Raw genomic sequence first — 20,706 nt, 5'->3', positions numbered from 1 at the left:
TCAGGCCAAGTTCAGAGTCAGTAGGTATTGCACCCAATGCTGTCAGCATCAACTTACATCACATCCCAGCCATTCGGCCAACTGAGTTAACCGATCTCCGTCGGAAATGCTGCACTACAATGCGACGCAAATGGTAGCAGTTCCCAATATTTTCTATATCAAGACACTTCATTTAAATCTGGTCAACAAGGGGGTTTAGCAATTTGAGATAATTGAGACATGCATGACGTATAAAGACATAGTAAGGATACTCATAACAACCTCGCATTTGTGGTTTTGCAAGAAGGGGGCATGGAATTACCCAGGTTTGCATTAAGATGCAAATTAACAGCTCATGATACAAGACATTAATGTGTTCAAACCATAAAGTAGGTAGCTATCAACTTTAGTCCAGCCATGAAAGGACGGCAGAACGGATAGACAAGTGACAAATGGGATAGAATTCAAAAAAGCATTCGGAGGCATATTTTGGCAGCCTGGAAAGTGACAGGAAACATATATGTGGAGGTTTTCACTGTTTCTCTATTCGGATTTTGAGTAAGCGCATCTAGAAAAAAGGGCTGAGGGCTTCAATTTGATACAATATATGACACGCTAATCAGGGACCAACCTCGGAATGACGTGGCCTGAAAAGAGAAGCATTGAATCAGAACGACTACGAACAATACCAATTGATACTGTTGACGGATGAACATTCATCAGATTAATGGCAGATCTGGAACATCTGGATACAAGTGATTCCGTCAATCAGTGTGAGCTTGCAGCCCTGACAATCTCAGTTGTGTTCACCACTGGAAACACGATCCTCAGCTGGTTAAAGAGAAAACGACTTTCAGGCTAAAGAGAAATGACAAGTGATTCTGCTCGCCAACACAGTGTCGAGTCTCATTATACGTTGGGTTGTAAATGCGATAGTTCCAGGGGGGTATCTTTCAATTTGGGTTGAAGTGACGCCACTTTGGAACCTCTCCTTCCCCTTCACTGGAGCGTAAACAGTAGCTGGTACTCACCTCTCCCATTGCCTTCAAATGCTCAACACATTATATCGAATAAATCAGTGATTCTATTCTTATCGTGTTTATGATTACTGGACAGTATTCATTCTGCTCGGTGCTTTTCCTGCTCCTCGGATGCTGCCTGACCGGCTGTGCTTTTCCAGCACCATTCTAACCTAGTTTTCGTTCTGCTATAATATTCCTTTCTGGTTTCACAGCTTTGGAATTTTGATTAAATTACATACAAATGACAATAGATTTTTACCTGAACAGATGACACCAATATCATCGTCGTGTGAAGTGTTGGAGTTAGCAATGAGCCTCGGTGGACATTCAAACATATTGTGTTCCGTACCATTGCACTCAAATGGCCAAGGTTCAATAGGTCCTGATCCTGGTCCAAAGTGAGCCCCACCGAGGGCAGACACAGCGGACCCACAGTTCAGCTGCCGACAAACAACAGTAGCATCCGTAAGGTCCCAATCATTAGCATTGACAGTAATCCGCTGTCCACGGAATTCAATCTCCAATCGACCAGCACAACGAGTGCTCCCATTCTCAAGTCTCAGACGAAATTCCTCTGTAAGATGCAAAAATAGAAACGAAGGTTCACAAGTTACAAGCATGAAAACGCAGCACCATAGCCGTTAACCCCATCCACCAACCATTCAGTGTCAGGGGATGGGAGGAATGCACTCTGCTACAAATTAACGCAAAACACCAACTGCAAATGCTGGGAGGAGAAGTGTATTTTATAAAATGGTATTCATCACAGAAAGAGAGGGTTCGTCAAATGACCCCACTGAGAGAATTATCTCAACAGGACAATGTGGGAAGATATTCCGTCTGTGGAAAGTGAACATCACGACTTGGGCCAACACCCTCCCGAGCCTTTTCGAACCACTGCAGTCCATTTGCAGTTGGTAGACCCTCAATGTCCCTTAGCGGGGGACTTTCAGGATTTTAATCAACGACACAAAAGGAACGTATTGTCTGCCATTGCCCTTCTAGACGGAAGTGGTCGCCAGTCTGAAAGATGCTGTCTGAAGATTTCTGGTGTATTTATGCAGTGCATCATGTAGATCATGCGCACTGCTGCACTGAGTGTTGGTGATGGAGAGAGTTGACGTTTGTGGATGTAGTGCCAATTAAGGAGGGGTTGCTTTGTCCCTGGGTGGTGACGAGCATTTCGCCTGCTGTTGGAGCTGCCCCCATCAAGGCAAGTGTTCAGAAAACACTTGGACTTCAGGGAAACTGAAGGGGCGGGGCCAATAATGGTCTGGGTTCCATCGTTCTCAGCACTGATTGGCAGGGAGGCTCAACCAATCACCCCTGGGAGCATCGTAAAATGAATCAGTCTATCACAGCCGGAAACGTTGCGGGATGGACGGTGATGTGAGCACAATGTCAGCGCTCACTAGTGATTGAAATAATTTGAATGCGTTTCCAACAGCAGCACTGTGTGTGCAGCTGGTCTTTCGCACTACCTCTTTTCACTGTCTGTATCTGAGGATGGCGGTGGTAGTGGGAATTAATCTTTCACATTCTCTCCATTCTCTGTCTTTGAGGACAGCATTGTGTGTGGGAGATAAAGCTTCACACTCTGTTGTCCAGGAATACTTGAACTGGAGACCTTCAGCAGTAATACCCCCCCCCCTCCCCAGTCATAAACAAACAGCTGTTTAACAAACCAACACTAATGCATGGAGACTATCACCACTACTTCACGTCTGAACTGATACACCCCAGTGTAGGGATTCCACGCTCTATTAAAATAACGTGCAATTACCTCTCCCATCAGCCTGAGTGTCCACAAGTCTACCTGAAATAGAGGGAGGGGAATTATAGTGTTAGGCGTCAATGCAACACTTCGACGTGAATTAAACAGATCAAACAAACTGGGATGGAGTATTTTCATTACATTGAGAAGTAAATGATACCTGGAATTGAGAAATCAGTTTCATGCAATACTTATAAATCAGAAAAGATAATTTCTGGAGCAAACAAATACTGCCATTTATTTCTTCTAAATTTATCTTCAAATTTTTTACACAGACACGGACAACGACAACGCAACACATTGGGACCTGTGGTGAGCCTCTTTGGGATGTGTTGGCAGTGTGAATGTTTCTCAAAATTACTAATTGTTCTGCTCGCTGCTGCACTACCGACTTACTCAACGTTGTTCTGATTCCTGAAGAGAGCATTAATATTTCCCAGTGGCTAAAGCAAGGCGCCCCCATCAAAGGATTTCAGGATATTAAGGTTTTTCCTGGATCAACAGTACTGAAATAAACAACAACTTTCATCAGCGCCTAACTCTACTTAAGTGTTGCATTTGGTATCAGAAACATTCGGCTTCTCTCTGTTCCTGTGGCTGCAAGACAGCAGCATCACAATGCTCAGTCATCAACAATGAAAAGCAGCAATTTCCAATTTCACCAATTCCTAAACATGCAGTTATACCATGTATCGAAAGAGACAGTTTAATATGTAACTGCTGACTAACACTTCCCTTGGTCAAAACAAAGGTAGGAGGTCACGGGGTCCAGTGGGTCAATGCTATCTCTTTAAACAAACAGCTTAATTAGTTCCCTTTCCTTTCCTTGTTGGTCTCAAATTATCACTCGAGTATATATTCAACCGCACTGAGGACAGGATGATGATGAATCCATTCTGTATTTTTTAAAGACTCAAATGTACTGAGTTTGCCCTGATAATGATGCTCATTAATAAGATATTGTATTCCCCTCGTAAGGTCAAGCAGGAATCGAAACTTGTTGGGAATTTAAATAAATTTAACATTTCTCAGATTATGCGATAAACTTTGATCATCTTCAATTTCCGGTGATTTGTTTTAACGTGCAAATTATAAATTATCTGTAAACCCCGAATGAACTGTTTTCAATCTCGGTGTTTTAATTCTACTTTCACCAATTAAGAGAAGGTGCACCGCCCTGTACAGTGTGTTGGCAAATGGTCACTTCCCTTGCATTATTTCATTCTGTCCCTGCTGTACAGATTCTCTTATAACATTCCATTCTTGGAACTGATCCATTCTTTCCCATGTTTATGATGTGTGGGCAACATCCCCTCGATTCAATGCAGAAGATTTAATGTTTGCTCCTTTAAGAATGTAGTTAGTCATGTAAAACGAGGAACAACAATCTAAAACAATGTCCTGCAGGCTGGTGCGTTCACCGGAATATTGTCCTCATTCATCTTAATCAAATTTCAGCCTCACCACTTTCTCAAACTTTTAATTTTCATTTAATTAGACCGCTCATTATATCGGCTGTTCTCTCCCACCCACTACTGCATAATTGTTAAGTTTGTGAGAATTTTGGTCTATTATTTTGCACACTGTTACCTTTATATCAAGATACTTAAAATTGCGAGAGCTCGGTTGATTTGATAGAAAAAGATGATAAGAATCACATTTTGTTTTTTGAAGGATTGTGTTAGATTATACAAGATAGGTTGTTTACTTTAAGGCGATAGATCACACTTTTGATGTGCCTGGGGAACTGGACAGTTTTGGAAAACGCCAAATCCAAGTCACATCACCGAACAATACAACTGACGGGGGCACAGTCCCAACCAAAGGACGCTGGAGTAATATCAGCAGTGACTCTATACAAGATGTAATTAATATATAATTCTGGTGTTTTGGAACACGGATGTCCACTTGATTGGCTTTTTAAACATTTACTAGCTCACATGATACTTCTATTGCAATATAGAAATACTGTGTTGTAGCTTTTCTTAATAGAGGGATCGAGTTCCGGAATCAGGAGGTTATGCTGCAGCTGTACAAAATTCTGATGCAGCCGCACTTGGAGTATTGCGTACAGTTCTGGTCAGAAGGACGTGGAGGTTTTGGAAAGGGTGCAGAGGAGATTTACTAGGATGTTGCCTGGTATGGAAGGAATGTCTTACGAGGAAACGCTGAGGGACTTGAGGCTGTTTTCATGAGAGAGAAGTAGGTTGAGAGGTGACTTAATAGAGACATACGAAATAAACAGAGGCTTAGATAGAGTGGACAGGGAGAGCCTTTCTCCAAGTATGGGGACGGCGAGCACGAGGGGGCATAGCTTTAAATTGAGGGGTGATAGATATAGGACAGATGTCAAAGATAGTTTCTCTACTCAGAGAGTAGTAAGGTTATGGAATGTTTTTGCCTGCAAAGGTAGTAGATTCGCCAACTTTATGTACATTTAAGTCATCATTGGAGAAGCATATGGACGTACATGGAATAGTCTAGGTTAGATGGGTCTCAGATTGGTATGACACGTCGGCGCAACATCGAGGGCCGAAGGGCCTGTACTGCACTGTAATGTTCTATGTTCTATGGTGGAGGACATGGTTTTTAATGTGGAATGAATTGAGAGTTGGTGCAATTACTATTCTGCACACACTTAGGCTTGACATACTCTATTCTAACACGGAATGCTGACTGACTACTTCAAGTATAATCGGTGTAATTAGCGAGATGTCAAGTTTATTTCCAGTCTGCTTCGGCTACATGAGAAGGGCAGGCACAACTTGTTTTTTTTCTGTATTAGTACGTTAAGTTAGATTTCACAAAGTCATTCCAATTGTACGGAAATCTCTGTAATTCAGCACAGTATTGGTCAAGCAGGGGAATATAGAAAACCAAATTACTAACAGCGATAAAACGCAGAACAGTTGTCATTTTTAAATGCGACTTAACACTTAATATGTATTATCAGAAAAATATAGAAGTTAAAATAAATAATTATCCTCTCGTTTTGTGTGACACTTCTCGTTAGCAAAAAAAGACACACAACTGGATTTCAGTCATGCACTAATACTCAAACAATTTCGGAACTAAATAATTCTTGAACCGCTCATTGTATCGGATGTTCTCTCCCATGTACTGTGGCATGACCACTACGTTCGTGAGAATTTTGGTCTATTATTTTGCACACTGTTAAATACATGTAAAGATGCTTAAAATTGCCAGAGTTCAGTTGTTACAGGAGAAAAAGATGTTAGGAAAGACAGTAAACAGTTTTGAAGCACTGCTTCAGATTATACAGATTGTTTATATGAATGTGATAGAGCCCACTTTTGTTGTTCATTACTAACTGGGCAGTTTTGGAAAACGAAAGGTCCATGTCACATCAGTTGCGTCATTTTGAGCAATACAGCTGATGGGAGCACTGTTCCAATCCATGGCTGCAGAAGTAATATTAGTCGTGACTCTAGACAAGATGTAATTAATGAATAATTCTGGCATTTTGGAACATGTATATACATTTGATTTTTTTAAGCATTTCCCCTGAGGCCCACTGAGGGTTTTACCTGGTAGGCTGATGGATCGTCTGGGAATGAATCTACAGGCTCAGCGAGCAAACCTATATCAGAACCTCAACTTGAGCGATAAATCTTGTCAAAACTCGCTATTTACTATCTCACATGATATTTCTATTGCAACATGGTGGCGGACATGCCTTTCAATGTGGAATGTTGGTGAGAGTTGGTGTAATTACTGGGCTCTGTACATTTCGGTTTGGCATACTCTATTCTAATACCAATTCCTGACTACTTCAAGTTTAATCGGTGCAATTAGCGAGATGTCACGTTTATTTGCAGTCTGCTTCAGCTACACAACCATGGCAGAAACAATTTATTTGCTATAATAGTAGAATTCGTTCAGATTTCACATAGTCATTCAAATTTGACTGAAATCTCCATAATTCAATACAGTATTAATGGAGCTGGGGAATATAAGAAAATAAATTACTAACAGTGACAAAAACGCAGAACAGTTGTCAGCTTTGAATAGGACTTAACATATAATATGTATTAACTGAAAAATATAGAAATTAAATAAAATAGTCTCCTCTCATTTTGTGTGACATGTATTATTTGAAAAAAACACACACAGTTGGATTTTGAGTCATCCGCTAATAGCGGAATGATTTCGGGACTGAAGAATTCAAGTCAAATTTAAACAGAAAACTTTGAGTTGAACATTGTTTCCTGAAAGTGCTTCGGACTTTTCTTCCTTTTTGCAGATTAATAGTTTCTAAATATGCATTAGTGGATTGACAAGTTAGTTAGTCATAATTCCAATGAATATTGAAATGATTTGTACAACTTGGAAGTTCGCATTTCATGCTCTTCTCTAATTGTATAAGAACAAAAAACAAAAAAAAATCGCCAAATTAATGAGCAGACACATTCAATATCAACTTCTTTATCATCTGACCTGAGAATGTTATTTCTGGTCAAAATAAACAGCATATAAAGGAAATCCAATTGCCTAACCGTTTCTCGACTTGAAAAATTACAAAGATCACAATGGAACAAAATAATATGCAAGTGATCCAAGTCTAGATTATATATCTTTTTTCTCTCCTGGCAGATCTGTTTTCTCAGTAGTATAATTTCACTTCTTTTCCAGACAAATAGGAAGTCTATTTCCGGAATGTTGCTGCATTTGAAAATGTGGATTTTTTTAACCGTTTGTAGAATTCTAATTGACCCCTGGTCTCGAAGGTTCACAAACTCTTCTCAAACATGTCTTTCAATTGTTGTGAACAGCAGCCTTTTGGTTGCATGTTTTGGTCCCCGGTCAGGTATCATTCCAACTAAACTCAAAATGCTATCAATAAAATTGCGTCCAACGACTTGGTGATTTCTCTTGCTTGTTGTGAACTCCCACGAAACAAATAAGACACCGGGTGAAAGAAACATTACTGTGATTGTTATAAATCTAGACCAAATACAGAGAGGGTAGGAGGAACTTAACTGTCCCAGCATTGTGTTACGTTGCTGGTCTAGGATGACACTTTTTATGCATTATTCAGTTCTGAAGAATAGACAGACCGGACTTGAAATATTAACAGTGTTTCTCTCTTCACAGATGCTGCCGGACCGTCTGTGTTTCTCCAGCAATGCTCAAAACGTGGTAGTGTTATCCTTTCCTCTCCAAAACATTGATGTTAATATATTTCAATAGAGCTCCTTTCTTTAGACATCAGACTCATCATAAATGAGTGCATAACGTTTCGAAACTGCACAACGTGAAAGGCAGTCTCCGAGCCAAGTGCTGTGCCTGTCTGTTTCACTTTGTCTACTCGGAGAAGTTGAGGACGGCAGATGGTAGAGACCTGGGTCGAAAAGTGTGGAGCTGGAAAAACACAACCAATCAGGGAGCATCCGAGGAACAGGAGAGTTGACTTTTCAATCATGATCTCTTCACCAGGAATCCTACTATATATATTCACACATAGTGCAGATGTATATTTCATAACTTCACTCAGTTTCTCAAAATAAAAATCTTAATCGCTGCTGTAAAAATCCCGATGGTCAGTGGAGTTTTGCATGAGTAGATCTTTTGTGTATTTATCTGTGATACTTCTATGAGTATTAACTAGTTAACAACTAAAATCCCAATTTTTATGAATGGGTTCTTTTAATCATATTGCAGGGACAGAGTTGTCCGTAATAGAGATAATAAAGCAAGCAGATTTGGTCAATTAGTTTACACCCTGGATCCATTGACATTGACAGCAGCAATACATTATATTTAGAAAGCTGAAATTTTGTCATTTTTGAATTTCAATTGCTGTCTGTCGTCTCTGTGATATGTGGCAGCAGACAAACGAAGTCTGAAAGTGCGTGCTGCTGGAAAAGCACAGCTGGTCAGGCAACATCCGAGGAGCAGGATTCCTGATGAAGAGCTCCTGCTGGAAAAGTCTACTCTGCTGCTGCTCTGATGCTGCCTGACCGGCTTTGTATTTCCAGCACCACCGATTTAGACTCTGACCTCCGGCATGAGCAGTGCTAATTTTTTTCCCAGTAGATATACACAGAGGGCAAATACAGTAACAGAGTCATAGAGATGTACAGCATGGAAACAGACCCTTCGGTCCAACCCGTCCATGCCGATCAGATATCCCAACCCAATCTAGTCCCACCTGCCAGCACCCGGCCAATATCTCTCCAAACCCTTCCTATTCATATACTCATCCAAATGCCTCTTTAATATTGCAATTGTAACAGCCTTCACCACTTCCTCTGGCAGCTTATTCCATACCCATACCACCCACTGTGTGAAAACGTTGCCCCTTAGGTCTCTTTTATACCTTTCCCCTCTCACCCTAAACGATGCCCTCTACTTCTGGACTCTCCGGCCCCAGGGAAAAGACTTTGCCTTTTTACCCGATCCATGCCCCTCATAATTTTGTAAACATCTGTAAGGTCACCCCTCAGCCTCCGACGCTCAAGGGAAAACAGTCCCAGCCTCTCCCTGTAATTAAAATCATCCAACCCTGCCAACATCCTTGTAAATATTCTCTGAACCCTTTCAAGGTTCACAACATCTTTCTGATAGGAAAGACACCAGAATTGCACGCAATATTTCAACAGTGGCCCTAACCAATGTCCTGTACAGCCGCAACATGACCTCCCAACTCCTTTACTCGCGACTCTCACCAATAAAGGAAAGCATACCAAACGCCGCCTTCACTATCCTATCTACCTGCGATTCCCTTTCAAAGAGCTATGAACCTGCACTCCAAGGTTTCTTTGTTCTGCAACACTCCCTAGGACCCTACCGTTACGTGTATAAGTCCTGCTAAGATTTGCTTTCCCAAAACGCAGCACATCACATTTTTCTGAATTAAACTCCATCTGTCACTTCTCAGCCCATTGGCCCATCTGGTCCAGATCCTGTTGTAATCTACGGTAACCCTCTTCGCTGTCCACCACATCTCAAATGTTGGTGTCATCTACAAACTTACTAACTGTCCCTCTTATGCTCGCAATTGGAAAGAAGTATTCATGTTTTCATTCCATTCCACGACACTGTCTAAGTAGGAGTAGGGTTTGCTGAAAAGGAGATTCACAAACTGTATTTAACACAAAGCAAGATATTTCTGTACATATGCACATGAAAACTGTCAAAGAGAAGTACATCTTGGCACCAAGCAGAATCTGAACAGAAAATTAATTCTTTCTCTATAACTGGATAACTGCTGCTGGAATTTCTGCACAACGCACCCTCTGATTCCTAAACTGTGCCCATTATCAACAATGCATGTTGTGGATTTATCAAAGAAACACGACCTAACTTGCTGTGTTGGATGGAACAAACTTTCAGAAGGAGGACCGGCACCTGGGACGAAGAAATCGGCTTGATTTCCATCCAGTCGATTGGGTCACGGGTTTAATCTGTCCACAACCAACATTTAACCATAGAAGTGGCACCGTCAGAGTTAACTGCATCACTTCACCTGAGCTCATGCAGGCAATTTAAGAAAACTGCGGGCCCCACCAGCAATAACGGCAAACAGAACATGGAAACACCACATTCAATTCCCCAACCAGGTTCCAATGACATCGTTGAACTTTGACTGGATGCTTGATTCGGATTTTGCAGTTGTCTTCCTCATATTCTGTGATGTGCCTGAACTCAATGGAATGCATCAGCCCATGAATTCAGACCACCCACCATTAGTTTGGATTTCCAGTTCAACTGAAGGCTGACCAAATCAACAACCACCATTTTCTTTGAACGAATAGGAACAGTCAGATGAATACTGTCCGAATATTAATTGTCACCTAACTCGTTCATCATTGAGAATAAAGTAGACAAAAGATTCTTTCCAGATATTACAATGGTATGGTTTTCCCAACGGCTTATTTGAAGAAAATGATGGTATTAACCAATATCAATAGAAACACATCAGTTCTACCTTAACACGATGATGCAACCCGGGAATGCATGGCAAGTGGCTTAAATGAACAGGTCTATGAATTATATCACAAGGTGATCCCTGTGATAATTGGAATCTGAGAGAAACACCCGAATCTGTGATAGTTCATTCCACACAGTGGTGACTGCTGTTTCAAGACAGCGAGCTCACTGGTGACCCAGAATCCGCTGCATGGGACGGTAACAGAAAATCTTCCAGCCGTTTAGATTTTCTTGACCAGATTTGAAGCTGGTTTCTTGTTTGCTTGCTTTAAGTAACAGTAATGCGGGCAAACAAGACAAATCTAAATGAGTAAAATGCCTCGACTTTTCCGTTCAAAACATCTTTAGAACTCTTTGGAACAACTCCCACGAGAAAACAGGAAATATGTTTAAAATGGATTGAAATTTTCGAAGAGCTGACACTGTCAGCAAATTAATATTATATTCAGCCCTGCCGCAATTTGCAACACTCCTGCCCCTGACTCAGAAAGGCAATTGTGAAACACACTTTCTCTCAGCAAATCGATGCTGAATGAACAGTGCAGTGCTGAGGCTAGTTGCACACCTGCCTTCAGTGATCTCGAGACTCTTCGGGCAAAGGAGAGGGTGGGTCCTGCCCGGTTGTTCCCTGAGCAGACTGTCCAACTAATTTGGTTGAATGCCTCATCATCAGCGCTTTCCAACAAGCACCAGATCATTGCTGAGCACCTTGTGTGGAGGGCAGTACCTATGAGATCCTTCTCGCCTGCCTGGACTGCCTGAACCAACCCATGCTGCCATTGAAGTGCCTGTAGGGGTTGGGATGGAGAGACTGTCACTGAGCTCATTGTGAAATGTGTCTTTTCTGAGCATGTCTGGAGAAAGTTGCAGCACTATCTATGGAGTTTTGACCCAAGGGGTTCTGAGACTCAGGCCTCTGTGCCTTACGGTCTGCTTCCCCGGACTACGTCTGATGTAATACCAATGCTTTTCTGCGTGCGTTACCATATGGAAGTGATCTCCTTCACAGATAATGCATGCACATAAAGATGTTTTATGAATAAAGTGTATTTTTGAACAACGTATGAACCTTTCAGAAGAGCCACTAACCCGATGATCCGACTGAGCTTTCCGCCACAAATGTTCCAGTACAGGCAGAGGATGTGATCTACATTGCCCTGAGCAGTGACAAAATTTTGACCAAACTCAAAAAGTAAGCAAAACACTTGTTCAAAAAAGGATAAACTGCAGTTACTAGAATTCAGAAACAAAAGCAGAAATTGAGAGAAAAACCCAGCGGTTCTGGCAGCGTCTGTGGACAGAATGTGGAGTCAACGTTTCGGGACAGTGTTATTGATAAGCACCTAACTGTGCTCCTTATCAGAGCAATGAATGTCAAACTTTGCTCCGGAAAATAGTGCCTGTATCCTTTCCAAAAGTGCATAAATGTCTCAACATCAAAATGTATCAAAGTGACACACCACAGTTCCTCTGTTTCATTGAGAACGTGAACAGCATGGCGGATATGCAACACTATGGAGACAATTTGGTGGAATCTCACAGCAGAAATACCAACCATTTTATGCTTTTACAAACTTTGACAAATACATGATGTGGATATTGTTCAGCAAGTTTACATACTGCACACGCTCCCAAAACAGCGAGAGACACTGTTACTAAAAGACACAAATTGAGTAGGTTTTCAACTCTGTGAGCTGTCCAGTTGCTAGGCAAAACAAAATGCAAGGCTTGTGGGCTTTGGTGATGGGATAGTGTGTGGGGGAGGGGGTTCTGAAGCCTTCTAAAGTCGTGCATAAACAGTCATAGCAAAATGAAGAGAATATAATGTTCATTCCACGTCATGTTAATACTTTCTTTCGCATGGACTGATCATTACATTATTCTGATTTATATGTAAGTAATAAATGGACTATCAACGATAAAGAGAATGCATTCAGTAAACCATAACTCACAGTTCAACAGCTGCAGAAGAAACAAGTTCAGGAGGGTTACAAACATCGTCCCAGCTGTTGCTTCCAAGTGAAATCTGGACAGTAGCTGAACGCTGCTCCACCGATACTGAACAACGTTTAACTTATCAAATGACTCCACGATTTCTGTAACAGCTCGCTCCTCAGAAACGGTTTGTACACAGACACGCGCTTCTATCCCTCAACAGTTAGATTTTGACGTGCACCCGCTGTCAAATGAAGTCTTGTCTTCTGCACCAATGAGAAACGATGTGACCATTAATGGATATAATGAAACCAGGTTCCAAACACCAGCTCATCTGGACGAATCAATGACGTTTAAGATTATGACTTGGAAGCGAGTCCCCACTCCGGAATCCATATCATACAATCACCCAACCACAGGAGGTTATTGGTCTCGGGTACTTTGAAGACGCTATGCAATTCAACATCTCTTCGAGCAGCTGCAGAAACAGCTCAATTTCCACTTCTCTACTTTGTACTGTTCAGGACTCAAAATGGGAGTCGAACAACTTGAGAAAAGAAGCTCTGACCTTCTTTTCGATGATTATTCACCCTTTCTCCTTCACGTGTTTGTGTCCTGTCTGTGCTGGTCTCAACAGGGCAGCCTGACTTTCACCCAAATCATGAGCACCCATTCGGAATGTTAATTGTCTCCTGTATCACAGCGAGCAGGCCCATTAGCTTTTACAATGGGCACGCTCACGGTCTGTTCCACTCACTCCAACTCCCCGTTTGTCCACAGTATAAAAACTGTCATCATCCAGAAGTCACATTCTACCCAAAATGTTAACTCTCCTTCTCTGTTCACAGATGCTCCCAGACCTAATGTCTTTCTCAAATTTTTGCCTTGCTTGTTTTTGATTTCAGCTTTCCATAATCCAAAAATGTTAAACATTGAACTAAATTTTGGTTTTCAAAAAATGCTAAAACAGTCGCCAGGAATCTTATTTTGTCATTGTTGCTGGTAGTGTTTTCCACATCTCTGCCACTCCACTGGTTCACCATCTCCCTCATTATTCCTTCCAATATTTAACCAATCATAATCATTTATTTAGTAACTTACTCATGAGAGGGAATGTTTGATTTTCATTTTTCCTCTTCATCTGTGAAATATGCTCACATATCAAATTGTGTTGACTTTGCTCCGAAAATTGTTGGTACTTGTGGGACCAGTGCAGTGCGATGCATTAACAGCGCACCATCATTCAAATTTGCCAAATATCAAGTTTCCTTATGTTCCTCGTCTAAAAGGTGTCTGTGGCTTGACGCCCTGGGAACTGTGACTTTAGATTTACATTATAATCAAAGCGTTCATCAATCATAGAGCCTGGGTACATGCACTTACCACCATTATAGGAGGTGGCAATAGATTTAATGCATGTTTCGGTCTGCCACATTGCTCGAACATAGAACATAGACAATTACAGCATATTCCAGTCCCTTCGGCCCCTTAAGTTGCGCCAAGCTGTGGAACCAATCTGAAGCTGATATTTCCTACCCGATTCTATTTCCATCAATGTGTCTCTCCAATGACCATTTAAATGACCTTAAAGTGGTCGAGACTACTGTTGCAGGCAATGTGTTCCACGCCGTATGTCTACTACTCTCCGAGAAAAAAAAATCCTCCTATGTCTATCATCCCTCACTTTAAAGCTGTGTTCCTTTGTGCGAGCCATCACCATTCGATGAAAACGGCTCTCACTGTCCACCCATTCCACCCCTTTGATTGTCGTATGTGTCTCAATTAAGTCACCTCTCAACCTTCTTCTCTGTGACGAAAACAGCCTCAAGTCCCTCAGACTTTACTCATAAGAGCTTCCCTCCAAACCAGGAAACTTCCCAAGTAAATCTCCTCTGAACCCTTTCTATAGCTTCCACATCCTTCCTATAATGCACTGACCAGAACTGTATGCAATACTCCAAGTGCAGCCAGATCAGATTTTTGTACAGCTGCGGCCTGACCTCATGGCTCCGAAATTCAATCCCTCTGCAAATAAAAGCTAACACCCCATACACTTTCTTTAAAGCACTATCAATCTAGGTGGCAACTTTCAGGAATTTATGCTCATGGACACCGAGATCGCTCTGCTCATTTCTATCACCAAGCATCTTACCATTAGCCCAGCACCCTTTACTCTGGTTACTCCTTCCAAAGTGAATCACTTCACATTTTTTCGCATTAAACTCCATTTGCCAACTCACACGCCAGCTCGGCAGCATATCTCTGTTGCTTTGCAGCCTGCAACATTCTTCAGCATTATCCACAACTCCACCAACATTAGTGTAATCTGCGAATTGATTCAGCCATTCTTATCTGCCCTCATTTAGGTCATTTATATAAATGACAAACAGCAGTGCCCCCAAAACGGTTTACTGCCGTCCACCCCAAGTAACTGAACTCCAGGATAAACATTTTCCATCAATAACCACCCTGTATCTTCTTTCAGATAGCCGATCTCTGATCCAAACCGCAAAATTACTCTCCATCCTCTACCTGCGTACTTTGAGCAATAGCCTACCGTGGGGAAACTGCTCAAACGCCTTACTGAAAGCCATATATATCACTTCAGACGCTTTATCCTCACCCACCTGTTTGGGCCCCATCTTAAAGAACTCAGTAAGGCTGGTGAGGCACGATCTGCACTTCACAAAGCCTTGTTAACTACCCCCAATCAACTGATTCCTCTCTTGGTGACTATAAATCTTCTCTTCTGTAGCTTTTTGCAACACTTTATCCCCAATCGTGCAAGACTCACTGGTCTATACTCACCAGGGTTGTCCCTACTCCCCATTCTTGAACAAGGGGGCAATATTTGCTATCCTCCAGTTTTCTGGCACAATTCCTGTAGACAATGACGACGTAAAGATCAAAACCAATAGTTCTGCAATCTCCTCGCTGGCTTCCCAGAGAATCCTAAGTTGTATCCCAACTGGCTCAGGGGACTTTCAGAATTTCAGCACCTACTTTTTGTGAACCTCAATCCCATCACGTCTAGTAGCCTTCGTATTCGCCACGTCAACATTGTCTTTTTCCAATGTAAATACTGGCGAAAAATATTCATTTAGAGCTTCTCCTATCTCTTCAGACTCTATGCACAATTTTCCATTACTATTCTTGATTGGCACCAATCTTTCTCTGTTCATTTTTTATTCCTGATTTACCTGCAGAAAGCCACATGGTTTTCCTTGATTTATTAATATGAAGATTAATAAGGGAAAGGCACTTGACCTTGGGGCAGAGAAATCTTCAATATATTGTGTCAAAAATCTTCTATAGTGATTCGCGGAGCAGCTTGGGATACCACAGATCAGGCCTTAGGATTTGTGTAACTTGTGCCTAAGGGAGCATGAATTACCTTTCCCTTATTAATCTTCATATTTTCTAGAACTTCAACATCCCATCAGGAATTCACAAGAAACGTTTCTTCGCCATTTATGAATACAGATGAGAAATATTTAGTTAACACCTGACCCAGGTCAACTGGCTCCACACACAGTTTGTTTCTTTTGTCTCTGCTCGGCCACACTCTTGTCGCATTCCTGGTAATAAACTTATAAAATGGTCCGGGTGATGAGTGAATGTGGTTTCTTCAATTCTATCTTCCAAAGATATGTCAGAGCTCCCCTTATACCTATTTATTTCTTTCTGAAAGAACCTCTCCTGATATATTATTCGAAGATTACCACTCTTCAATAGTTGACATAGCTCCAAATGGCAGCACTTCCCGGATTTTGGACAATGACATTTTTCCATCAATTTAGATACTTAAATTTCTGCACAAAACATAATCTTATCTACAAAGACTTTGAAACTTTTCGATTTTAAAGGTCACTCGTCTAAAATGTCCGCCCACAAACACTTCCACCACTTGACCAGCTTAATTAGCTCATGTTAGGTCGGGCACAGTCCCATCACGAGTAGGATCATAAGTAAAATGATCTCCTGCATGCATTTTGAAAATTCCACTCCGTCAAATCCTTTAATGCTGAGGAAGGCACGGTTAATATAAGCAAAGATGAGACACCTCGCAATTATAAGTCCATTGGTCTCATTTATTGAACGATGGAGCAGTGCTGTCGAGTTGAATACCCTGGCCCTGCTCCTGTTTTACGACTGTGCACGTGAATTCGAGATCCACACATTTTTTTCTGCTCAGTCAACTTTCCCCCAGATACCATTTCCTTGTAAGCTATTCATACTAAAACAATTTAACAGGCCATCGCTGTGGTTTGTTCATACATTTTTTATTATTACTATTATTTGATGTGATACAGAATTCCCTAGCTTTGTCAACATTTTCACCCACTCCTGTTTGACCTTGAACAGAATAGCTGGCTCAGTGAATTCAGAGATCAGTCAAGACGCATCTGCTGTACGTTGTTGCGACTCGAGTTGCGGAAATGGACATCACAGATTTCCTTCCCTCAGTGCTAGGAGTTTGATCCTCCCAAGAATTGATTCATGGTCAGTTCCCAGGTCTTGACTTAAATAATTGGGTTCGATTCCGCCGTCTGCCATGGTGTGTTTGGGAGTGAAGTTCCTCGGGCCTCCGGATGACAGACCGAGCGTCATTTCATCTCCGTCAGTGTCTCTCCTCAGACCCCATCTTCCAATACGTCTACGACCTCGTGAAAATAAAGCATGGCATTTGAACCTCAGTAACCTTTCACCTAAGTGAACCAAATCTGAGACAATATCATTCTGACAACAATTGCACAGAAATAGCAGAGACAATGTATAAGGAGGTTAATGATAAATGCAGGTCGATTTGGGGTTCGGACAGCTGTTTTCTTTCATTTTTGGACACGTGGAGCTGAGTGTGACAGAGATCCTCTGGTGTAGTCAAATGTGAAAGGAAATGCAGATCATGTTCTTCACTCCAAAATGGACTGCACGGTGGCTGAGTGGTTGGGACTGCTGCCTCACAGCGCCAGGAACACCAGCTCATTTCTTGCCTAGGTCGACTTTCCGTGTGGGGTTTGCACTTTCTCCCCTCCAGGTGCACCTGGTTTGCTCCCACAGTCTACAGATATGCAGGTTAGGTGTATTCACCGTGCTACATTGTATGTTCAGGGTTGTGTAGGTTGGGTGCATTAGAAAGGGGTACATACAGAATAGTAGGGGAATGGGTCTGGGTGGGTTACTCTTTGGAGGGTCGATGTTATCTTGTCGGGGCGAAGGGCTTGTTTTCACACTGTAGGAATTCTATTCTATTCTATGAACGATTTACCTGCAGCCAACTTCAGATGATTGTTTTAAATCAAGCCATGGGGATTTGGGAATCCCTGGCTCGGCCTGCATTTCCTACAATGCAGGTAGGGAGGGAAATCCAAGATTCTGTCCAAGTGACAGTGAAAAAAAACGGCAATTTTATTCCAAGTCAGGCTTGTGAGTGACTTGGAAGGTAACTTTCAGCGGGTGGTGTCCCCATGTGTCGGTTGTCATTACCATTCTAAATGGAAAAGTTTGTGGCTTTTGAAAGGGCTGTCTGAGGATCTTTAGTGAATTGCAGCAGTGCTTTTTGCAAATGCAGCAACTGAGCATCAGTGGTGGAGGGATTGGGTGTTTGAGGATGTGGAGCCAATCAAACGGGGGCTGCTTTGTCTTGGATGGCGTCAAGCCTCTTGAGCTTTGTTCACTCATCCAGAGAACTGGGGAGTTTTCCTTCACTCGGGTATTGTACCCACAGCTGCAGCGAGACATGTTGAGTTTTCCAGCATTCTCCAGGTTTGCGTGAGAGCTTTGCGGACTTGGTGGAAGTTAGACTTGGGAATCAATGTGTAATATATTGCCAAGTGAGTGCTACTTGACAGCAGTTTTAAAACTGTCAATCACATTTCTAACGACGTTGCCCCTTAAAGAAGGCCATTTTGGTCTTGCTATTTTTTTTAAAGAGGGTTAGTCATAGCAGAGGTGCAGAATGTCTGGGAGCTAGCTGTTTTAAATTTTAGGTGAGTGGTCATTACTCCCAGTTCAATTTTTTTTCTACTTTCGTTTAGTTGTGACAGTGAGAAGCTGCTGCAGTGCAGAAAGAATCCAAGCCTTAGCAGATGATGACTGATTCGCTTTCTCTCTGAAATATGTCCTGTCTGCAAGAAACTGAGATTGGATTTACCTTTTGCCGAAGCGTCTGTTTACAAGGTGTGACTGGAATAGAACAGGTTGTTAGTTAAGGTGCAGTATCGGCTCGTTTGGTTTTTAATTACTTAAGTTATTGCAAATTCTGTTTTCTTCTGTTAGTATTTCAACTATAGTGTTTAAATAAATGGAGTTTTGGTGAAAGCGGACTGGTTTGACCAGCATACCTGGAATATCCACTTCACATCTGCCTTTAAAATAAGACAAAGTTAGGGACTAGACTACTTTCTCAAAATGGTTTGAGGGAGTCTGGCCTGGACCATAACTGTTGACTGAGATCACTCTTTTTAGACAATATTTTCTGTCTTTGGATTTGTCCGTCAGTTCATACAAGCACAAAACCTGTCAATGCCACGCACTGACTGGAGACAGTATAAGTAGAGAGAAAGATCGAACAACCGTCAATGGATGCAATAACCCTTCCCCTGGTGACCGATTCTTGTGGAAGTGTAGGGGACATTGTATGTGATATAAAATGTGCTTGATCACGGAAGTTGTGGCAGTTGTTTTTCTTTTCATCCCTGAAGATCTGTGACATTGTTGTTGAACAGGTTTCGGTGCTGATAGCTCAGCTGTTTGGATTTTGCACAAGTGATTTGTGTGAAAATGAAAGGGGGTCTGATCAGAAACTTCCTGATCACCACAATTATCATTAACATCCATTTAGAATCTGAAACGGTCTGTTCGGACCATAACACCTGTCTTTATTGTTTGCTGTGTGCACCCCGTCAATGTCTACACCGCCCCCACCCCCAACCCACTGCAGCGTCTGAGATGAACAGCGCATAAATAGGAGAAGCCAGCCCTCTTCAGTTTTGAATACCAGATTAGAGTGATGCTGGAAAAGCACAGTAGGTCAGGCAGCATCCGAGGAGCAGGGAAATCGACGTTTTGGGCAAAAGCCCTACATCAGGAATTGACCCTAATCTCCGGCATCTGCAGTCCCCACTTTCACTGAACTCTGAATACCAGTCAATATACTGTAAATATTAACGCTATATTTCTCCCGAGGAAGTGCAGCGTTTTGTGTTCTTAATTCAGACTTCTAAACCCCTCAGAACTTTGATTGGGTTACCATGGTTGCAAAACTGAAACAAATTTAGTAAACTTAGTTACTTTTATCTACATTTCCAGAAACATTCTGTTTAACTTGCGCTGCTTTGCTCAAAATGTCAACAAGACAGCACCTGGGCATCCTTCAACGTTATTCTGCAGAATTTCTCACCATATATGGAATGTGTAACGATAGACGGTAACTTGCCCACGATCTGAGGAAAAGTAATCTTTCATAGAGAAGCTAAGTCCATGAACAAACGTTCACTGAACTGAAATGCTGCACATTCCCACTAATTGAACGACACCAGGTGGGACACAGCTTGCGGCCTGGAAACATGCAGAAGCATATTTCATAGCAGATGATAATTTGGAAGTCAGCGCGATTTTGCCAGGTGAAAGTGAGGACTGCAGATGCTGGAGATCAGTGTCAAGATTAGAGTGATGCTGGAAAAGCGCAGCCGTTTAGGCAGCATCCGAGGAGCAGGAAAACCGACTTTTCGGGCAAAAACCCTTCATCAGTAATGAGGCAGGATCTTGGAAGGTCCAATGTATGAATAAACACTTCTCAGTCTGCAGAACCACAGAACCAACACTGCACGTATTATCTTCCTCTGGAGTCAACAGGAACACCTGGCAACGTGGTAAATTCTATGCTCAGGTTTTGTCGCCCGTTTTCCATTTAAAATTAAAAATTAGAGATGGAGCAAACAATTTAATTCAGAATTAGGACTGAAACACCACGCGATCCATGGCACTGTGCAATGCAGATGTATACAATTATGATGGACATAGATAAGGTAGACATGAAGA

General features: G+C 41.9%; 1 protein-coding gene across 1 annotated transcript in view; it reads right to left on the bottom strand.

Moving 5' to 3' along the window:
* Window positions 1-594: 594 nt before the first annotated feature.
* LOC132807657 (deleted in malignant brain tumors 1 protein-like) overlaps window positions 595-20,706 on the bottom strand; it is a 65,625-nt gene continuing 45,513 nt past the window's right edge. The window contains exons 15-16 of the mRNA XM_060821708.1: window positions 1,261-1,575; window positions 595-626 (exon numbers count right to left, since the gene is read on the bottom strand). Coding sequence (XP_060677691.1) covers window positions 595-626; window positions 1,261-1,575 — 347 coding nt within the window. The remainder of the gene's footprint in view (window positions 627-1,260; window positions 1,576-20,706) is intronic.

The sequence above is a fragment of the Hemiscyllium ocellatum genome, assembly GCF_020745735.1.
Source record: "Hemiscyllium ocellatum isolate sHemOce1 chromosome 27 unlocalized genomic scaffold, sHemOce1.pat.X.cur. SUPER_27_unloc_2, whole genome shotgun sequence".
In the NCBI taxonomy this organism is placed as follows: Eukaryota; Metazoa; Chordata; class Chondrichthyes; order Orectolobiformes; family Hemiscylliidae; genus Hemiscyllium; species Hemiscyllium ocellatum.
The sequence above is the reverse complement of the archived record's forward strand: the minus strand, read 5'-3'. Positions and strand labels throughout refer to the sequence as shown.